The sequence below is a fragment of the Anoplophora glabripennis genome, unplaced genomic scaffold, assembly GCF_000390285.2.
Source record: "Anoplophora glabripennis isolate ALB-LARVAE unplaced genomic scaffold, Agla_2.0 scaffold543, whole genome shotgun sequence".
NCBI classification, from domain to species: domain Eukaryota; kingdom Metazoa; phylum Arthropoda; class Insecta; order Coleoptera; family Cerambycidae; genus Anoplophora; species Anoplophora glabripennis.
This window is the reverse complement of record NW_019416617.1, coordinates 333,441-355,061: the sequence shown is the minus strand read 5'-3', so window position 1 is coordinate 355,061 and position 21,621 is coordinate 333,441. Positions and strand designations below refer to the sequence as shown.

Sequence of the window (21,621 nt, the reverse complement as noted above, 5' to 3'; positions counted from 1 at the left end):
GTCCAGGCCTACACGAGATGAGGCAGGATAAAGAGGGATAATCCCCCTCGATCCCAAATCATTGAGGCCAATTTCTAGCCATAGAATAATGGCGCGCGCGGCGAGTCTCTATAGCAAGGCCGCCAACCCCTCAACTAAAATTTTAATGCACTTTATTGAAATTCTACTGGGCTAATTACCGAACCCCTCAACATACTTAATAATTATTATTAATGAAATAATAATGGATGACAGGGCGCCCCGTTGCATGAAAGTAACGTTTCAGTTTTACTTTTTTCGATTTACATTTGGCAACACTGATAACCGGCAATCGACAATCCGGCATGTTTATTGTCCGTCGTTCATTACGGCGTCAGTTAAAATGTTAAGGATTTGTTTCTGTTAATGTGTTAATAAATGAATACCGTGTACTTGTAATAGTGACAAAATAATTCCAGTGCATGAATAATTAAAGAATCTATATACATATGTAGTCAGATTAGTAAGTTGTGAAGCATTCTGTATAAAATGGAGCTACCGTCTATTTTTGTCTCCATTTTAACTGAGGAAGACTGGCAAGCGGTGCCAGCTGAGGTGGGCAAAAAAATAGAAAATTTTGTAAGTGAAAAGTTCGAAGAGTTCATAACTTCCAAAGCTTTACTGGAAACCAAACATTTTAACACTGGTAAGCCTTATTCATGTTCTATATAAATGGTTTCTTCTCTTTTATCTTGTGCAGCTTTTTTTCTTGAACTTTTTTGTAGGGTTCATTTACACAAATTTACAGGTCAATAGTTTTGTTTCATAAGTCATGTGGCTTTCATTTTATATATCTATTTTTTTTTTATACAGACCAAAGCCTAGGTGAACTGAAGGCTCAAAATGAGAAACTAGAACAAGAATATGAGTCACTGAAGTCTAAGTTAGAAGTAGCCAGTAACACTATCTCTGAGTACGAGTCCCAACTTTCAGTCTTAACTACCGATATTAACAAACTGCATACCCAATGTAACAAACTAGAAGCCGAGACTGCCGAGTATAGGCATCAACGCAATTTGGCTGTGGACGAGCGAGATGAGCACCTTAAAATGATTCAACGACGAAACGGGGAAGTGGAAAGGTTGCAGTTAGAAATAAACACTTTAACAAAGCAACTGGAGAGTGCCGTCAATTCGAAATGTGAAGCCCTAGCTCAAGCAGATGAAGTGGCATCAATGAAAATCAGGCTGGAATACAGAGAGAAGCGAATCGAACAGGAGCGCACACTTTTGAACAGCCAGATGGAGAGCTTAACCCAGGAATTGAACCAGAGAACAGAGGAACTGCTGAATATGAGAAGGGACAACACCTCTAGATGTATCCAGCTGGAAACGAAACTGACTGAGAAAATGCAGGAACTGACGGTGGCTACGGAACAAATTAAATCGCTCACGGACTTGAATAACAACTTGGTGACAAGAAACGAAGAGCTGTCGCAGAAGATGATCAATCAGAGGGAAGTCGATGCCAAAATGAATGAGTCGTACGTTTATGAGATCGAGGCTAAGACTAAAATGGCTAATGCTTATAAATCTATGTACGAAGAGAGCCAACAGCACTCCGAGGAACTGAAGGAAGCTTTATCCGAGGTAAACGAAGATTCTAAAGTTGGTGGTTAATAAATTAATTCTTGATACTTGCGCAGGTTCAACAATTATTGAAAACGGCCACCGAGCAGTACGGCGAACTGGAGACTAAACACAAGGAGTCTCAACTGGCCCACGAGGAGATTATCGCGAAGAAAAACGAGTGCATCGCTATGTTGAAGAAAGAACTGGAAACGGCCAATGAACTTTTAGAAAACTTTAAGTCAGACCAGTTGAACCGAGACGTAGAAGGTACTTATGATGTTAAATAATTATGTTTGAAATATTTATATTTACAGAAACGTTAACGATAGTTTTTCAATTTTTTTCAAGGTTTGTCTTCCACTGCGGCGACCGCATCAAAATTGATAAAATCCGGTCTATCTTATTCTGAAGTTTATTCGAAGTACGTCAACATCACGGAGCAATATACGAACAAAGAGGAGGAATGTTCCCGCCTAAATAATTACATATCGTGTATAGTGAGAGAGATAGAAGAGAAAGGTCCGCTAATAAAGAAACTAAGGGAAGACTACAGCAACACCTTGGACGCGAATGACGCACTGAAAGAGTCTAACGACGCCTTACTGAACGAAGTGCAGCAGCTCCGAGAGGCCAACTCGGAATGCAAGAGATTGCAAGGGGTCGCGATGAGGGAGAACGAACGGCTCAAGAAGGAAGTGACGGACCTCGCCAGGCAAGTCGTTCACTTGCTGCACGAAGTGGAGCAGTCCCGGATAGGTGGGTCTTCCTCGACGTCCACCGACAACGACCTGAGCGACAGCATCAGTTCCGCCGACATAATCACCAAGAAGCTCGTCACCTTCAATGACATCTCCGAACTACAAGCAACGAACCAGAAATTGCTCGCTCTGGTCAGGGAATTGACGGAGAGGCAAGAGGAGGTGGAATCATTTGACCCGGCGGCCATATCCAACTTGAAGATGAAGCTGGAGGACCTGAGGGAGTCCCAGAACGAGCTCTTGGAAGAAAAGGACAGACAGAACAAGATGATGGGGACTTTACGCAACCAGAGGGACATGTACAAAAATTTGTACACGCAAGCGATCAAAGCCACCGGCGAAGATGTCCCTATGCAGCTGGAGAGGTCGTTCTTGCCTGATGGAAGCGAGGCCAAGATGCAGACGGATGCGGAAGCCCAATTGGAGGAGAAAGTGCGAGAGTTGGCGGGCCAGATCGAGAAGTTGAACAAGCAGGTAGAGCACCTGAAGGAGGAAAACGAGACATACCGGAAGGAGAAATCGGCCAACGAGAAGATCCTCCTGGAACAACTAGACAACATGCGCGGCGAAGTGAAGGAACTGACCAGACTAAACTGCAAGTTAAGCTCTCACGCCGACGTAAACGAAGAGAAATTCAAAGTGATGCAGAACAACACCGAAATCTACAAGAAACAAATCACCGCCTTGGAGAAGCAGAACAGGATATACAGCGAAGCCATCATAAAGCACGAACAGGCCGCCACTTACCTGAAAGACGAGACGTTGCAGTGCCAGACGAAGTTATCCAAAGCCGAGGTGTTGCTCGGCAATTTACAGAAGGAAAACGCTCTCCTTAAAGACGCCGAGCAGAGGCTGGTGAAGGAGAGGGAATCGTGGAAGCGCGAATCACACCAGCAGAACCTGATCAAGACAAACATTGAACTTATCAAGGCGACACTGGAACGGACCGATGCCGAGGGGCGACTCAAGCTGGAATCGAGACTGGACGAGGCCCACAGGGAGTGTTCGGCGCTCCGCAGACGACTGCAAGAGGAACAGGACCACTTCCGGCAGCTGACTGAGCACCTCGAAAAACAAACGCACGAGGCGCAGAAGCGTATGGAGGAAGAACGGGAACAGGCCGAGAAACTAAGGAAGGAACTGGCAGAAACGAGAGAAGAACTGATCACCAAGACGGCTCAGATCGAGGAACTGGGCAAGAAACTCAAAATGGGCTTGTTCACTGTCGCCGACAGCAATGCCGAGACGCAAAAGATCAGGGAGTTGGAATTACGACTGAGCGACGCCGAAGCGGAGGTCAATTCGGCGAAGGCAAAACTGAAGACGGCCAAGGAGGCCTCAGATGAATACTTCAATGTGGCCGAGGCAGCGGAGAAACAGGTGAAGGAGAGCTTGGAACAGCAAGAACGCCTGCAACAGGAAATCGAGAAGCAGAAGGCCCTCGTCAAGGAGTGGCAAGAGAAATGCTCTGAGCTCGAGGGTGAACTCTCTATTCAAATGGACGACCAGGACATAACGAACGCCGACATTAAGAGTAAATCCTCACAGTTACAGGAAGAGCTCGGCGTGAAAACTATGGACTTGCGAACCGCCAGGGAGCAGCTGGAGAGTGCCAGATCGGAAAATAAGTCTCTGATTGAACAGCTCAAGGCCGTCGAAAATAAATATGCAAGGGAAGTGACATTGCATTCAGTCGACTTGCAAGCCCTAACGTCCATGAAAGAAGAACTAGACAAGGCTCTGGGCGTGACGAAGAAACTTGAGAGCGAGAAGGAACAGGCCGTCGAGGCCCTGACCCAGAATAAGACGAACTGGGAGGAGCAAGAGAAAATATTCCAAAAGGAGAAAGAAGAGTTAGAGAATCGATTCAAAGACATGGACTCTCAGAACAGCCTGTTGCACGACCAAATCCAGGCCCTCAACACCCAACTCACCATTCTGCAAAGTCAGGCGTCCGGCGATCAGAACCAATCCTTCGGAGACGCTTCATTCAATAAATCTTTCACTGAGGAGGAAGCCAAGTCGTCCGAGCAGCTCCTGAAAATCGTCAAATACCTGAGACAAGAGAAGGACATCGCCGTCAGCAAAGCCGATATAATAGAAGCCGAACACTCTAGACTGAGATCCCAGTTCGACATGTTGAACAAGCAGCTGGAAGAAGCGAAGGCAACCGTCGAACTAGAACGTCAGAAGACGGAAGTGACGGTAGTGTCCGCGGCCAAGCACGGCGAGGTGTTACGCAAACTGGAAACCCTGAATGCTATCACCGACAGCAACCGCACCCTTCGTCAGGAACGTGACACCCTCCTGACGCAAATAACCGAACTTAGGGAACGCGCCGAGAGGCTGGAGGCCGAGGTGGCGCCTTTGCAAGAGAAGAACAGGGATCTAACCACTAAAGCCGACCAGATGCAGAACGAGAACATATCGCTCCGGGCCGAGTGCACCAGGTGGCGTCAGAGAGCGAACATGCTCATCGAGAAGACTAACAGGACTAGTCCCGAGGACTGGAAAAAGCTCCAGACCGAGAGGGAGACACTCGCCAAACAACTGACCATCGAGAGGTCCACCACCACCAAGTTGAACGACGAAATCAATAACTTGAAGCAGGACAAGAGTAAGCTGGAGGAGCAACTGAAGAGTCTGAGGGCGCAAAACAACCAACTCTCGGAAGAATTGTCCAAGACACGCGACGAAGTGAACTCCCTGCAGACGCAGGTCACCCAGTTAACCAATACGGTCGATCAGCACAGCACCGAGATTTTGAAATACAAAGAAGAGAACCGCTTGCTGACGGAGGACACGGCCGGTAAAGATGTGACGATTACCGAACTGAAAGGCAACCTGGCCCAGGTGAGGAAAATAGCGAAGAAGTACAAGATCCAGTGTGAGGACCAGCTCAAGGAAATCGAGGCCTTGAAGCAGCAGGGAGAGCAGAGGGAGAGCGAGCAGAACTCGAATGCCGAACGGCAGGAACAGCTGATGCAAGAGCAACGTTCGGAGTTGGAGGAACGCATCGCCCAGATGGAGACGAGTCATAAGGAAAGCATCGACACGTTGAATCAACAGGTTTCGAGCACTTCGGAACAAATAGAAACCTACAAGAAAGAAATAGAAAATCTGAAACAAATAAGCCTAGAGAAGGAGGAGCGGTTTAAGAATCTGTTCAAGAACGCCAAGGAACGTATCGTGAGCTTGACCGAACAGAACAATAACCTTAAGGAGGAGCTCCACAAGCAGGACAGGCCGGCTAGGTCGGACGGGGACGGAGCCGTGGAGGGTACAAGTAAGAACGAGGAACTATTGGAGAAGATAGCAGCTCTAGAGAGGGAGAGGGATGAACTGAACGAGGAGAGGCTGCAAGAAAAGGAGAAGTACACCTCTGAGATAGACGGTCTTACGCAGAGGGTGAATCAGCTGCAGAGGCAGTTGGGGCTTCAGCAAGGTTCTAAGCCTACGACCAGTTCCGCGTCTTCTGAGAAGTCGGCCACGGAGAGGCCGACGGCCGATATCAAGCCTATGGCAGGTAAGAACTAAAATTATTTTTTAGCTTTTTTAGCGTTTGTTAAAGTTTTTCCTTTTTTTTACATTTCAATTTTTGTTTTTAAAATGTCGCAGGTGTTTAAACATGTAAAATTTCATTATTTTAAAAATAGATAGAAAGAATGCTTTCTTAATGTTTGTGGACTAGGCGGTATCTGTTTTGGTTTGGGCGGATCATATATCCACAGAGATTTTTTGCTTTCAAATATCACTAGAAATGAAAATTTTTCTATGCGCATAAAAAAAAATGTGGGCTTAACTTTTGATGGCACAATATTTTTTAAAAATTCGAAAAATGTGATATTTTTCTTCCTATTATGTATCTTTTCAAGAGTTGATTTTAGGCGAAAATGGAAGAGGAAAAAAATTTTTGTAATTAAATTTTTTACAAAATATCACTGACTACAAATCGAATAAATTATGATTATTATTGTAAAAATCGAAAAATTTTAAAATCCTTAACGAACCATATTTAGGTAGGTTTCGTTGAAAGAATTAAATATTTACCGATAATTGATAATAAATAAATTACTTAATTTAGTACCACAACAAACACTAAAAATCAAAATAACTCGGAAACGCACAGGAATTTCGAGACAGAAGAATGGACATTATTTTTGTTAAACTATATGTAGATAATGAAAATAACAGTTTTTTAAAAAAATAGTCATTAGCGTAGAAGTTCTGTTTAAGAAAGGGGTTGAGCACCCTCTCCACTCCGCCACTGTGCAAGTTTTTGAACATTTTTATCGCTTGTTTTATGCCCCTTAATTAATAGGCATTATCTCCCAAACATGAAAAAAATCTAAGCATTCGTTTATAAGTTATTATGAATATTCGAGAAAAAAAAAATATATTCAACACCCCGTATTTCGGAAAAGAAGCCTCCTATGACATATGTATATAGGAACTTTTCTTTTTAAAAACATTTGTTCTATCTTCTGTTAAAGTTTGTCTACAAAAAACTGATTCACCCTGTATACACGGAAAAAGGGAGATATGCATACACCTGCACTCATATTCAGCACTGTGCCATGAAATTGTTAGCTTTAAAGCTCTACAGGGTCGGAAAGTCCACAAATAAGATCCACTACTTATTTGTGGAAGGGGCGAATTGGCGGTATTAATGCAATTATGTATGAATAAAATATTTATTTTTTATAATTTATTAATTTAATCATCATTTCTTTTGTGATTAAAGTATAATTCAAATATTTATTGTTTAAAATATGAGCAAATGAGAAATTAACTCAATATATTACTAATTTTCAACATACATATTTTGAAAATAATTGTTGTTTAAACAATTTTAGAATATTTAAAAAAAATTGTTTTTGATCTTTGATAAACAGTACATAAGTTTATGCACTTACCTTTGATACAATAAAAAAATAAAGTTGATAATTAAAGGAAGTTTAAAGATAAATAATTATCGGGCTGTTGAAAGACCAATAATTATTAACGATAGGCATTTGAAAATACACTAATACACATCGATTTAAGAAAAAAATCAAAATCGGACCTATATTAAAAATTTTTAAGCACGCTGCGGTTTTGAACTCGCTGATTCAATTTCGAGCAGGCCGAAGCGGGCGCGCTCTCTGCTTCCCCCACCACCACCACCCGTACGATTTTCTTGAATTTCTTGTTTGCATAAATAACTTTAAAACATGTTTTAAAGTAGGTTGCCAATGAAGAAAAGTATTGCAAACTTAGACCTGGTAAGTACTCGGAATACCAAAGGTATTTTTCGAAAAATTTGCCTGGATGTCCCAGTACATTTAGTGTAAATGACGGTTAACTTTGATCGGCTATAACTACGTAATTAATTGACCAATCGATCTGTTTTTTTTTTAAAGAAGCGTCTTATCAATAACTTTTAAAACGCGCTTTAAAAAATTTGATTTGATTGAATACTCACAAAGTTATTCTAATTGTTTATAAATAAAAAAATTCAACCAATATTTAAACAAGCACCAGAGCTCTCCTAATTGACGGAATCGAATTTTTCAAAAAGCGTTTGGAAGCTTGAGAGCCCTTCTATATGTGATTAAATTTTCAAGTACCTAAGGGCCTTGGTTTTTGCTGTGCAAAATTTTGAAAATTTGTAATTTTTTTTTCAAAATTTGGATTGCAAAATTATTATGCAAAATCTATCAAACCGATTTTGATGAAATTTGGTGTGATGATTCTACATAACATGAAGTTTTCTTGAGCCAAGTATGAAGGTCCTATAAGTACCCAATTTAAAGACCCCAAAAAAATTCCTTAAAAAGTAATGATTTTTAACCCCATTTTTGTCGATTCTTACAATATTAATCATGATTCATTCGATTTGTAAGTAGTCATATTTTGTAAAAAATTTAATTACAAACATTTTTTCCTCTTCCATTTTTGCCTAAAATCAATTCTTGAACAAATACATAATTAAATAGGAACGAAAATATGACATTTTTCGAATTTTTTTAACATATTGTGCCGTCAAGCCCACATTTTTTTTTATACACATAGAAACATTTTCATTTCCAGTGATATTTGAAAGCCAAAAAGCCAAAAATCTCCGTGGATATACGATTCACCCAAATATGGACTTTTGAAACAGATACCATCTGGACTATTGGTGCTTAGTCCATATTGATATTAAAAGTGTTTATAACACGTCGCTCCGAGCCATACAAAAACAATCTGTTTTACAAATTATTTTCCACTGTCGCTATCTAACAGTTTATTTGAAAAAGTAACAACTGGCAACGCTGATAGTTCACTGATGCAACTTACTATGCTAATTCTGGGCGGTCCTGTCTGCGCCGCCCAGTAGCATCGTAAACAAGAATTTAAATGCAGTTTGAAAAATTTGAACTATTGATTTGATTAAAATAAAAGATTCATATTTAGGGTAATAATACTCTTAAAGAACTGACCTACACAGAAAGTTACACCCTGTATTTTGACATTCAAAATGAAATGTTACAGGTCACTCGACTAATACTCAAACCCAATCAGTCCCTATTCAACCGTGGCGCAGCGGTGGTGAGCCCCCGTTGGCCAGCATCAGGCCCATGTCTGCCCAATTAAGGACCGTCGCGGTATTACCGACAAGCCAAAGCCCCAGCGCCGTAATGGTACCACCACAACAACAGGTAATCGCGGCAAAAAACGACGAATGACAACGATATGATAAAATACTTGTTTGCAGGTTCACACTACCGGATCGAGCACCATCGAGGCGTTATCCAGCAGCCCCACCAGCTCCCACACCGATTACGTCCCCGCTACGAGCTCGGCTAGTGCCGCCCTCTTGGGGCCAAGACAGGTAGCCGTTCCACCGACCCAGTCCTCCCAGGACGTGGAGGACGAGGATAACAACATGCAGGTGCAGACGGCGCCCCAAACTCAAGCCGTCGCCCTCGTACTACCCAGAGTCGAGCCGCCCAGCAGCGGTCCCACTCAGGAACAGGGAACGAGCAGTAGCAGCAGCTCTAACACCGTCACCACGACACAGGCCGGGCTGAAGAGGCAGAGGGACGCGGACACGGACAGCTGCCAGGCCGACGAGCAGGGCAAGACGCAGCAGCAGAGCAAGAGGACCAGAGTTCAGGTATGAAGTATTTGGTTTTTTGTTTATTGTGAGTTCCTCTGACATTTTTCTCATTAACGTCGCGTTTCCGAGATACGGGGTGTTGAAATTGTCACTTTGAAAAAGTTTTTTTGTAATTATTTTTAAATCGGCATAAGATAAAAATGTTAAAATTTGTACACGAATAAATTTCAACTGTGTCTTAAGAAAAACTTGCAAAGCATTTTATTTCCAATAGCAGTGGCGTGGATATGGGGAGTTTGAAGGATATGAAAGAAAAATATGTTAAAAGTCAAAATTTCTTAAACATCCTAAGGACTTTGCAGAATTCCAAAGGATAGTATGAAAAAAATATAAAGGTACTCGAAATCAAGATATTTTTTAAAAAAGAGAGTTAATTTTTGTATTTTTCAAATTTTTTTAATATAAAAATTTCACTGTGGGAAGAATTTTGTTTCAACATCGTGACTTGGAGGAACCGTCATCATATTTAGTAACTTTGTTTTTTCTTGTTTTTTCCGCACGTCAAATTTATTTTGTACCTACGATACTTCATTGAAAAGCTGAAAAAAATGCAGCCAATTTTGTATTATTGAGATATATTATTTTTGCGATGTGAAATCAAATTTTGTGAATTATTCTCCAATTATTTATCGGTTTATTTTTGTTTTTAATTAGTGCCAAAAATTTGAATATTTAACATGGGAAATGCTATGACGGTACAATTAGAATTACACGTGAAGAGAATGTGAATGGTACGACGAACAAAATATAGACATTTACCTGAATTATTAATTAATAAATGGGAAACATAAAAAGTTCTGACTTGTTGTCTGCCAAGTAATAAACGTGAACGAGTAACAGCAACAGCGCAATAGAGTAAGAATGAGAATAGGTGGCGGGAAATTTAAATAAACATTTCAGTACACAAATTAGTCATTAGAAATGATTACATTCAACTTGTGATTATTTGTGTAATTCCATTTGAAAAATATAATCCACCCAATAGAGCGAAAAAACAGGCCGTTTTTACACTTAAATATTACTGCAAATTTCATGAATTTCCTTTTGAAAAATACTTAATAATGGAAAACCCAAGTGATTTCCCCAACAAAGTGAACAATTTTTTTTTAAACAATAAAAACTGCAAAAAAATTATTATTTTTTTGTTTTTTTTATAATATCTCGAAAAATAATGATGGAATCGTCTTAATCTCAATAGGACTTTTGTAGAGAATCAAAAGACCTATAAAATGGTTTTTTGTGCGACCTGGTCGGTTAATTTTTTACAGAGAAAATCCGGAAAACCTCCAAAATATACCTTTTTTTCAAAAATTCATAACTCCGTCAAATTTGAAGCTGGAAAAACAATCCTGTGGAATATGACAGATAATATTTAGTTTAATCGTGCACAAGGTGGTTTCTGTCCAATGCATAGTTTTTGCACAACTGCATTATAAACAAATTAGGGTCTTTTTTTGCATAGCATGGCAATTTATCAAAAATGGTCCGATTTAAATTTTGAAAACAGCATCTAAAAGTAGACGACAAAATCTTCAATTTGTATATCTCGGATTTTCGTCTGGGCGGTGGGAAATATGCTAAAAATGCCCTTGAAAGTCGCCCGAAACGATTGAAAGATATTTCTTTATATAAATTATAAATTGTCTGCCGAATTAAGTCTCTCGTCATGTCATCGATATTTTTAAATTTTTGTTTTCGCTTCCTCTTTACGCAATGATCTATAACACCTTGTTTAATAACACGAAAAATTATAGGCACTGAAACTTTAGTTAATATGTGAATTCTATTTATAATTTCGTTATCTGGTTTTTCATTTTCTCAATAATCGTAAATATTTAAAATGAGACGCTGACATTGAACTTGTAAATCTTTATTTTTAAATTCTAAATCTGTTTCATCAACAACCGGTTCTACTAATTCAATATTGTCTGGGGTATTTCATTTTGTTTCATTCCAAAATGCCATGTTGTAATAATATTAGTAAACAAAATAATCTTTTTATTTCTCCCTTTCGCAACTGTAATATGAATGATTAATAGAAGGTGCCTGTAATAAATTAAAATTACCTGAATCACACCAAATTCCGGATTGCTGCACTGCACTGCTAGGCAATTTGTCAACAACTGAAATTTATGGCCAGTCGCCGTTTGCCCGCGCGCGCCTGTTTTTGGTCTTCAAATTAATAGGTGTCATGCCGTTTTTTTTTTGGCTTCATATATTTTGCAGAAAAATGTAATTTTCATATTTTCTTTGATTCTTTTAAATGTGTATATTTTTTAATTACCTTTTATTTATCCTGATATTTTCCAATTCATCATTTTTTCATGCTATAATTTCATTTATTCATATAATTTCAAATGTTTGATTGGAATAATTATTCTACTAAGTCAATTACTTTCTTGTTAAAGCATCTTTCAATTGTTTTTCCTCCAGTTTGAGCTTTGGCATCTTCTCTAGCCTTCATTTGTAAAGAATTCCGTTATTGTTGTATAGTTTGCTACAAATATGTTGTTTTTCGTAACAGGCCGGCACTGTGAGCGATAGCGGGCTCGAAGTGGAATACCAAGTGCCGACAAGCAGCCAGAGAGACCACGACGACGACAACGTTATCGTGGTCGAGAGTGACGACGAAGGAGGAGCGGATGAGGGCGAAGGCGCCGACGACGACCAGGAGGATCCCGATACGGAAGGCTACGACATGGAGGGAATGGTAAAGATTCTTGTCTTACGTTTTAAATAAAGAAAAATATTGAGTTTCTTCTATTTCAGGAGCAAGACAACTACGAGGACGCCGACTGTCAGGAAGTGGAAGACGAGGAAGAGGCGGGCAACGAGGTGGAGGTCATAGAGGATTCCAGCGAAGTGCCGAATCAGAGCGAGAGATCCATCCAGGAGAGCCCAGAGGAGGAGAATTCCGAGCAGGCGCAATCCGAAGCCATTAGCAGTGGAACTGACGGTGAGTTTCGTTGTATTTTTTTTGTTCGGTGAATAGTTTCCTAGCAGTGTGATGATGGATTTGAATTAACATTTTATAGTGTCGCTACTTCCTGTGATTTATTTGCATTTTTTGCATGTCGTTGCCGATTATGTTTGGAAAAATTGTAACAACACGTCGGAATTAGTGCAATTGTTTGGATACCTGACGAAAGCTCTGGTTCGGAAAAACGTTTTAGGGGAATGTTTGTAGATCTGGCACAAATACAAAAAAAATAAAGAAGGGTTTCCCATACGTTATAAATTCCATGTCCAGTACTGGTATAATTTTAAAAATCTTAAAATCGGTGCTTGTATTCTTCTTTGCTACAAGCGTTTCCTCAGTTATAGACAGATTTATCAAAAGGGGAAAATGTTTTATTTTTTCTTTTTTCATTCGACGTATTGTGGATTTATCCCGGAACATTCAAAACAAAAAATATTTCATTAATAGTTTGTTTCATATATTTTTTTTAGAGCCCATCTCCGAGTATTACTTTTATCCGAAGCTTTGCTGATAAGTGCATTCATTTTCATTCATGTCATTTGTACCTAAATAATTCTCACACTGTCTTAACAATTATTAAATACAAAGCCTTCAATAAATGACTACGAGCCACTTGTGCCGAACGTAGGCAACCAACATTACACGATCAGCATTATCACCTAAAAGTCCCTAAACTTCAATGGAGTGGTTGAAGGGGTTACAGACGAACTGTTGATATTAAACTTAATACATTTACAAAAAATATATATGTTCAAAAACAAATAATCTACAGGAGTTAGATCCGGTGACCTAGCTGGTCACAACTCTTGATTAATCAGTCGGTTATCGTAAAATTCTTCCAACAATTGAATTGTTGCTCTCTGATATCTTTTAGCATTTATGGTTTCATAGAAAAAATTATATAGTCCAGTCATTATAGACATGAAACGGTCTGTTTCTGGAAAAAAATACTATTAGAAGTTTCTCTGCGGAATATTGTTCGGAAACGTGTTATAAACAAAATATCAAAAAATCAACTCGAGACTAGTTAAACTTTATTTAAACAATGGTCAAAGATATGGAAAAGTGGTTTTTTGACTTGCGTAAAAAAACTTATTCATAGCAAAAAATGGTTTATACAAAAAAGGTAGGTATTAAATAAACCTGTAACATTAACATTAAGATGAATTCAACTATTTAATTGCAAAAAAGAAGATAGTGGTGATGCGTTCTATTACTCAGTCTAGCGACCACGTGGGGGGGAGCGAGGTGGCACATGCGCGCTGCACGCCTCGTTGCGGGCAGAAAACTGATCGAGCGGCTTCAAATCGGTGATTCTTTTTTTAATTTGTGGTAGCGCGAAAATTCATGAGCATTGAAGCTATTGTATTAACGAAATTAACATTATTTCAACCCGAAATTTACAAACAACAATTTAATAAATATTAACATTTTTCAGTCATTTTTAAACAAATTAAATTTGAAAAACTAAATTCTCAGTAAATGCATATGTCAATACAACTATTTAGGTACAAAAGTAACTAATGATCGAAACTCAACAGCGCCTGTGAGCTTTGGAAAAAGCAGCATCTTCTAGATAACAAATTCCGCCAACGCCAGACTAATGAAGGTTTCAGGCTGAAATTTTTACCACTTATTAAGGGTAAAGATTAAAAAATCCTGAATTACAAGTGTCTGCGATGAAAATTGCATTAATTATTAGCAATTGAAAAAACTGCCATTTTCGACCATTTTTGGACTCGCTCATGAACAAATTATCGGAATTTAATCGGATTTGTCTCATTTTACAGATTTATTTAATACCTTCTTTGCTATGAATAACAGTTTTTTTACACGAGTCAAAAAAACACTTTTCCATTACTTTGACCATTGTTTAAATAGTTTCCCAACTAGTTGATTTTTTAATATTTTATTTATAACACGTTTCCGAACAATATTCCGCAGAGAAACTTCTGATAGTATTTTTTTCTTAAAAAAAAGCTTTAATGACTGGCCTAATACGTCTACGCCTACTTTTAAGGAATGTAAACTGGTTTCTACAAAAGTATGAGGATTTTCGGTAGGCCAGGTTCTGTAATTTTGACTATTTTGGCTATTTACACAACCTGATATGTGAAACCATGCCTTGTCAGTGAAAAATCACCAGTTAGTGAAACAGAATGTTGAGATTTGTTGACATACACATTGACGTTTCTTCACAACATAATCTTGATCTTATTGTTGCAGTAATTTTGAGTTTTACGAAAATTTAATTGCCAACACGAAGGAAATAAAGTTACTGTTTCAAACAAAATTACTGGCCACGTGGCTTGTAATCATTTATGAAGGCCCTGTATAATTTAACTAAATTCGCCCTCTTAAAAAACGAGCTTTTTGGAGTTGGTAGCGTTTCTGTATAGGTACATTTCACCGCCATCAAGACTTACCTGGCTTATATTATTCTGGTGCAACAGCTTCCTCCCTAACAAACTAACCCGTCCTGCCTGCTCTTGTGGTATCCGCTAACACCCTCCCACCGCATTGTTTGCCATCCGCATTGTTTGCCATCCGCATTTGCTTGGGTCTTCTAACTAAAACTCTCCGTTCAACACATAACAAAGCACCTCGAATATCTCACTGGTAACCATTTTTCAAACTAGGCTCGGGCGGCATCACCATATCGCAGGCTTCCACTTCCGTTTCCTTGACGGTCCCGTCGTTCTCTCGTACCCGACCGGTAGCGCCCTTGCCCTCCAGACAGCAGCAGTCTCACCTGCTCCTGCCGCAGAGCCTGGAAGACGGCGGAGACGACGGCATAGTACCATCCACCCCGACGCTGTACGTACCACGGCGTTCGGACGGGTTCGGAGAGGCCGTGAGCTCCCCTCACGTGCCCACCAGCGGCAGGTTTACTTTCAGCGAATCGGCGCAGTTGAACGTGCCGGGATCCAGCGAGATCGTGCCGGAACAGAGCCTGGAGGCGGGCAGTCTGGACGACACCAGTATGAAACGCTGTCTGGGGATCGGAAATTTTTAAATTAACGGGTGGTGTTGTTTCAGGTACCGGGCGTAGCGTGCCCACTACCCCTCTGCAGTCATCGCCACAGGAGGCCGTGCCCGCCGGCGACGAGCAGGGCTCCAGCCAGACGACTCAGTCTGACGGTAAGTGACTTTACGCTTATCACCGTAAACGGTCATTTGTGTGTATGGAAAAGCTGGGCTGAGGTTAAGGTAGGGTTTTTATCGTGAAAAAAATTATACAATAGTCGATCAATAAGTACCAGTGTTAGGAATGAAGACGCACGTTTTTTTAAATTTTGTACATAATCTCCCTTTAGGTCAATACACTTCCCAACATTTCTGCCATTTCTTTAAACCCTCTCCAAAAAATATGATTTCTCAAACACGCTTCTGTCTCGGCGATAACATCCTTGTTCGTGCTGAATTTTTTTCCCACCAGCCATGTTGGGGAACAGAGAGAAGATGCAGGGAGCCAGGTTGGGCGAGTACGGTGGGTGCCAGTGGCGGCTCGTTAGAGGAGGAAGCTTCCTCCGCAGTTTTTGATGGTATTGCAAAAGTTCTCTTTTGTTTTTTTTTATTTTACATCATATATACTAAATTAATATTATTTAAGAAATTTTCATACAAATCTATTTTCATATGTAACTAATTAGCTACCTATTAAGGGAGACCTCGAGTACGTAAATATACGATTTTTAAATGTTCACTATTTTTCGCGCCCTCCGAATTCGCATTATAGTCGCTGGCAGCTAATTTTCTCAAGCCTCCAGCCTTTCTCAGTGTTCTATATGCTGCAAGACCTTGAAATGATGGCACGATGTCTACATTTGAGCACGGAGGCTCGTTGCCACCTTCCATCTCTTTTTAACAAGCGAATCTTTCAATAGCCCTCCTCTACCACCTCGGCGATCGCAGCGGTATGTTGCAATGTTGCATTTCATAATAAAAACATTGTTCGTCTGTGAGTAGCTTTTGTTTTTAACTGGTGTTTATATGAAGTTTTTCTAAAGAATTTTTGTGAGATGGTCATAATTAATTAGTAAAACAATCATTTATATTTTACTCTGGTACGTACTTAACTTTATTAAAATAAAATGAGTACGGAAAATGAACATAATCTCAACAACTTCTTTAGTTGCATGGACATTGTAGATTATTTATTATTAAAAGGATTTAGTACTCTCAGTTATGATGAAAAGCTTATAATAAAACAGAAATCGAGACCAACGCCGTCTTTAGTTGCAGTGGGTGAAAAACAAATTAGGGGATTTAACAATAATAATTATAGAAAAACTGCATTAACTATTAGAAATAAATTATACTGCTGGCAATGTTTATTTTTCACTAATGATAATTTATCGGTTTGGAGCAGGGTGGGTTTTAACAATTTAAAAAATTTTAACGAGAGGCCTTGAAAAACATGAAAAATCGCAGGAACATATTTCATCGCGTATTAAATATTGAAATGTTTGGTAAACAGAATATTGTAAGGTTCGTGAAAATAGAGATATTTTAAATAGACTAATCGATGTAGTAATATTTTTATCATCTCAAGAAATTTGTTTTCGCAGACATGACAAAAAAGTGGATTCTACTAAGCGAGGGAACTTTAAAGAGTTAATAAATTGATTAAAAACATAGGATTCAAAGTTGCAAAATTTCTTAGATAATGCCACTGTTTCTTCGGGAACCCCTAAAACCATTCAAAACGATTTAATTGAGAGTATTAGTTCAATTATCAAAAGTAAAATTTATGACGAATTAAATAATTGCGAATTTTTCTCCTGGCAAGTTGATGAAACCACAGATGTTACCTGTAAGTCTCAATTATCGGTAATTTTTAGATACGTAGTGCATGGAGAAGTTGTTGAAAGATTTGTTGGATTTTTTGACGTAACAAGTGGGAGAGATGCAGATAGTTTGTTTAAATTATTAATTAATGAATTTGGAAAATTTGACTTAAAAAAAATTAATTGCTCAAGCCAATGATGGTGCTCCTCAAGCTTATTTCAATTCAACATATAAATTAAATTTAGTTTTAAGTAAAGCTTGCAACAGCATTATAGAAGTGAGAATTTTTTTCAAATCTTTCCGGATTTTCCTCATTTTTTTCTAAATATACTAAAAGATCTGACATATTAAATAAAATAATGCAACACAGGATTCCAAGTAATACTCCCACTCTTTGGAATTTATCTTCTAGAGCTGTTTTCAAAACTTATAGAAAGAAACTTATTGAGGTTTTGTATTTCATATCGGATAGGTAGTGAGGATTTTTTAAATGATCAACAAACTTTAGGATCCGCTTATGGATTAAAACAATTGTTGATGGACGAAAATTTCATTTTTTTCTTGAAAACCTTTACAATGATTTTTGAACAAACTGATGTTGTATTCCAAATTTTGCAGTCTCGTAACATTTTCTAAAGAGAATTAATTCACTTTTATCAAAATTAAAAGAATTACGTAATAAATGAGATACATTCAACACGTATGCAATTTTCTTAGAAGACATTGACGAAACCTTTAACGATGACCCACCCTCAAAGAAAAGGAAGACAAGTTTAAAGTTTTTTATTTCAAACTTCCTCTGCCAAACATACCACGAGCCGCCACTGGTGGGTGCGGTAGCAATTCATAGCACAGTACATACAATTTGGCTGTGACAATTCTGTATGAACGTGTTGGTGCGTTATCGTTATGAAACGGCACTTTTTTCTTAGTCAAATGGGGTCGTGTCTCCTTCAATTTCTTATCGAATCAGTCCAATAATTCACTGTAGTATTGCCCCGTGATCGTACTTCCATTCTGCAAAAAGTCCATGAGTTTTATTCCCTTCAAATCCCAAAAAATTGTGGCCATGACTTTTGCGATTGATGGGACCCTTTTTGTCTTCTTTGGAGCAGATTCTCCCAGAAAATCCATTGTTTCTATCGTTTTATCTCTTGCGTATAATAGTGTGTCTAGATTTCATCGACGGTGACGACTCGTCACTAAAACTCCTGCGAATTTTGCTTAAAGAGGTCCATAATATTTCTTATAAAACAGCCAAAAGAACAGATCCAAGTCCATTGATCCTTTTTGGCATTTTTGAAAGGTTTCTTTTTTATTTGTTTTTTTAATTACTAAAAAAAATAACACAATTAAGAATGAAAAATTCAAAAAAAGACATTGATCATTAATTCTAAGGATCGTTCAATTGAGACTACATTTAAAATTATTCTAGGGCAAAAGGACTGCGGCTAAATAATGCCCGTTTGGAATCTTTTGGGGTTTTGACTGACAGAAAAGAAGATTTTACTTCAAACAGTTACTTAAATAATTTTTTTGACATTACTAGTGTTTATAATTTTGTGCTATCATGTATTTTCATAATTAAGTGAAATAAATATTCCATTATTCTTTATTCCATATTTTCTCTTATATTTCCCTTTTGTAAACGTTTTACTGCCTTTTTAAACGATAATAATCTATTTTTCCCCAAAATTTATTTTAAAGTACCATTTGATCAATAATTTATTTTAACAATGTTAATTAAAAGAAAATATTTACCGCAATTCGTTTTAGAGGATTTTTTTAAATAAATTACGTGACGATTATAACACTTGTAATTGTAATAAATTCAATCGCAGAAATATCCACTCTTAACTTTAAATCGTCGTCGAATTTGCACGATTTGTTACAATCATGTGTACGAGCTTGACTTTTGTTATAGCGGAGATCCCCTCCATAACGGTGAGCGGCGAGGCGGATGAAAATGAAACGGGAGCCGAGGGAAGTTCGGGGGAGTGCATGGGACCCCCCGGCGTAGCGGGCACTTCCTCCGAGGGGGCCCAGGTCGAACAAGTCGAGGAGATGCTCGAAGGAGACGACGGGGTAAATCTCTAAAAAATTTACTGTTTTCAATGATAGCTTTTGCGTGCGCACTTTTGAATTTTTTTTCAAATTTTAATGTTCTTGTGAAGGTGACCTCCGAGGGTGAGAAGACCCTAGCCCCCGAGGACGGAGAGGAAGAGGGTAGGGAAGCGGAGGCTTCCCCGAGCACCAACTCGAGGATAAGGACGATGCGGGGCGGTAATTCCGCTCGTAGGTCTATGAGATCCTCTTTACCGCGAGGGAGTATGGCTAGGTCCGGCCCCACGCCCATAATATGGGGTGACCAGAGGACTTCCCCGCAGAGGCATCATCCGCAAGGTAAGTTAACGGAGTTAATGTTTTTTTTAGCAATGAAGATAATTAAATCGAATGTAGATGTAAATTTTTCTTTTTTTTTATTTGTTTATTTAACATGTTCACTGTTTGTGGGAAATGTCGAGTGCAATGGTGAAATATTGCGCAAAAACGAGAATTATCGGATGTACTTCGGGTATCTACCTGGCACGGAAAAAAGTAGCACGTTTTTTTGTTTCAACGAACCAGGAGCCCTATTATCCGCTGGCGTGAAATCGACAGAGCCTAATTAACGATTCAAGTTCATTTTTGTGTATTGGCAGCCTTTTCCGAGGGGCTCCTACGATGGCAGAAACGGAATTGCAGTGCCCTTCTTTTGTTTTAATAGTAATTGGTACACGAGACTTTCACCGACACAAACAGTGAATGTATTAAAAAATAGTCGCATAAAAACGTATCTCTTTCAGATCGAGGCAGGGGAGGCCCATCGCCCAACTTTCAGGCGAGAGCGGTGGCCAGGAGGGCGAGAGGTCGCCTTCAGAGACCTTTCGGGGGACGCTTTTAGAACTGAACTGTTTAATTATTAGGTCATTCCATATCCCGTGCATATTCTTCATATATTACTTAGAGTAGGACTTTTTTTTAATTATTTTTATGGAAAAAACATAGGATTGGCTTTCTTTTTGATGTTTTTCGCAGGTGTATAAGTTATTTTAAAAACGTGTGTGGAAGCATCTAAAAAGTTTTGTTTTGTGTATTATATATTAATCCGATAGGTTTAGGAGTTTAAGGAGTAGTTTTGAATGTAATTGTTTATTATATAATACACCTATGAAGTAGTAATGTCTCTTATTTCACCCTTTACGCTGACACGAAGTTATCATGAGCCGTCGCCGAGAGTAAAACCACGAATTCACTGCATCGTATTAAGGGTTATCTATAATCTATAGGATGAAACCATACGAATAAATAAATGACTTTTCATTCGCTCACCGAGAATTTGCAGTTCTATGGTACACGTAGGTTAGGAAACTTTTATGAAATCGTAATTTCTTACAACTGAACCTGGTGTTATCGGAACGACTTTTAGGATCTTTTTGTGAGGTTAGAAAAAGACAAAATAGTTTCGACACATTTATTTGTTTGAGAAACGAATTTTTTTGTTTAAAGAATAGGAATATATACCAAGGGGAAGGTGTGCTGGAGGCTATTTCATATTCTGAGAGGTATTAACACTTGTTAAATCATATTTCGCGTTACGTCATGTCTATTTTCTTTGCTGAATGATTTAATAAATAAAAATTGTTTTGCGAAGAATTATTAAAATTTTTCAATTTTTAAATGTGTGATCGAAATATTTGTGTTGTTTCGATATGTTTTTTGTTTCCAATAAATATTTATGTCTAAATACAGGGTGATTCAGAACTTATCCAAAAAAAAAATTCTGCATGTACAGATTTGTAAGAGGACCCTTACAAATACAATTTTGGAATTTTGTAAAGAAAAAATCAAAAAGGGCAGTTCGAAATTGATTTAAAAATACACTTCTGCACGACACTGGAAACTGGTCCACTGTAAAACCTGACTGGCACAATGCGACTGGCATGGCGGTGTGATAAAAACTGACAAAAACTTTCGCAAGGAAAGAAATAAATAGAATTTTATAGCACCTATTTTATATCGGCAAATTCAAATGCTTTTGCCTTTATTAATTACTAATAAAATTAATTTGTGTTTTTAAATAATAAAATCATTAGACAACAATTGTTCAAAATTTTATCCACTAACGTGTAAACACATTTGGTCCGTCTTACTCACTTTCTACGAACTAACACAAACGATGTCTTGCTTCACCATAACACAAATGCTTCACCGTAATACAAATGTTGTCTTGCTTCACCATAAATTAAAACGATATCCATCAACTCTGAGTTGCTATGCACGCAAATCATTTTTGACACTAACTATTAAAAAACTGTT

The 21,621-nt window shown here is 38.5% G+C and overlaps 1 protein-coding gene across 3 annotated transcripts; it reads left to right on the top strand.

Annotated features, from left to right (window-relative positions):
- The first annotated feature begins 325 nt into the window (after positions 1–325).
- Positions 326–20,484, top strand: LOC108914436 (nucleoprotein TPR). Of its 3 annotated transcripts, XM_018720254.1 has the most exons (13): positions 326–664; positions 832–1,607; positions 1,664–1,856; positions 1,938–5,873; positions 8,864–9,030; positions 9,087–9,488; positions 12,016–12,201; positions 12,261–12,447; positions 15,111–15,452; positions 15,511–15,612; positions 19,187–19,347; positions 19,437–19,665; positions 20,109–20,484. In XM_018720254.1, exons 1-13 carry the CDS (start codon positions 508–510, stop codon positions 20,204–20,206), a joined length of 6,936 nt encoding a protein of 2,311 aa, XP_018575770.1. In that variant the 5' UTR covers positions 326–507; the 3' UTR covers positions 20,207–20,484. The 3 variants fall into 3 exon arrangements, with proteins under 3 accessions (XP_018575770.1, XP_018575771.1, XP_018575772.1); XM_018720255.1 differs by lacking the exon at positions 15,111–15,452; XM_018720256.1 differs by lacking the exons at positions 19,187–19,347; positions 19,437–19,665; positions 20,109–20,484 and adding an exon at positions 18,698–18,819.
- Positions 20,485–21,621: the final 1,137 nt, after the last annotated feature.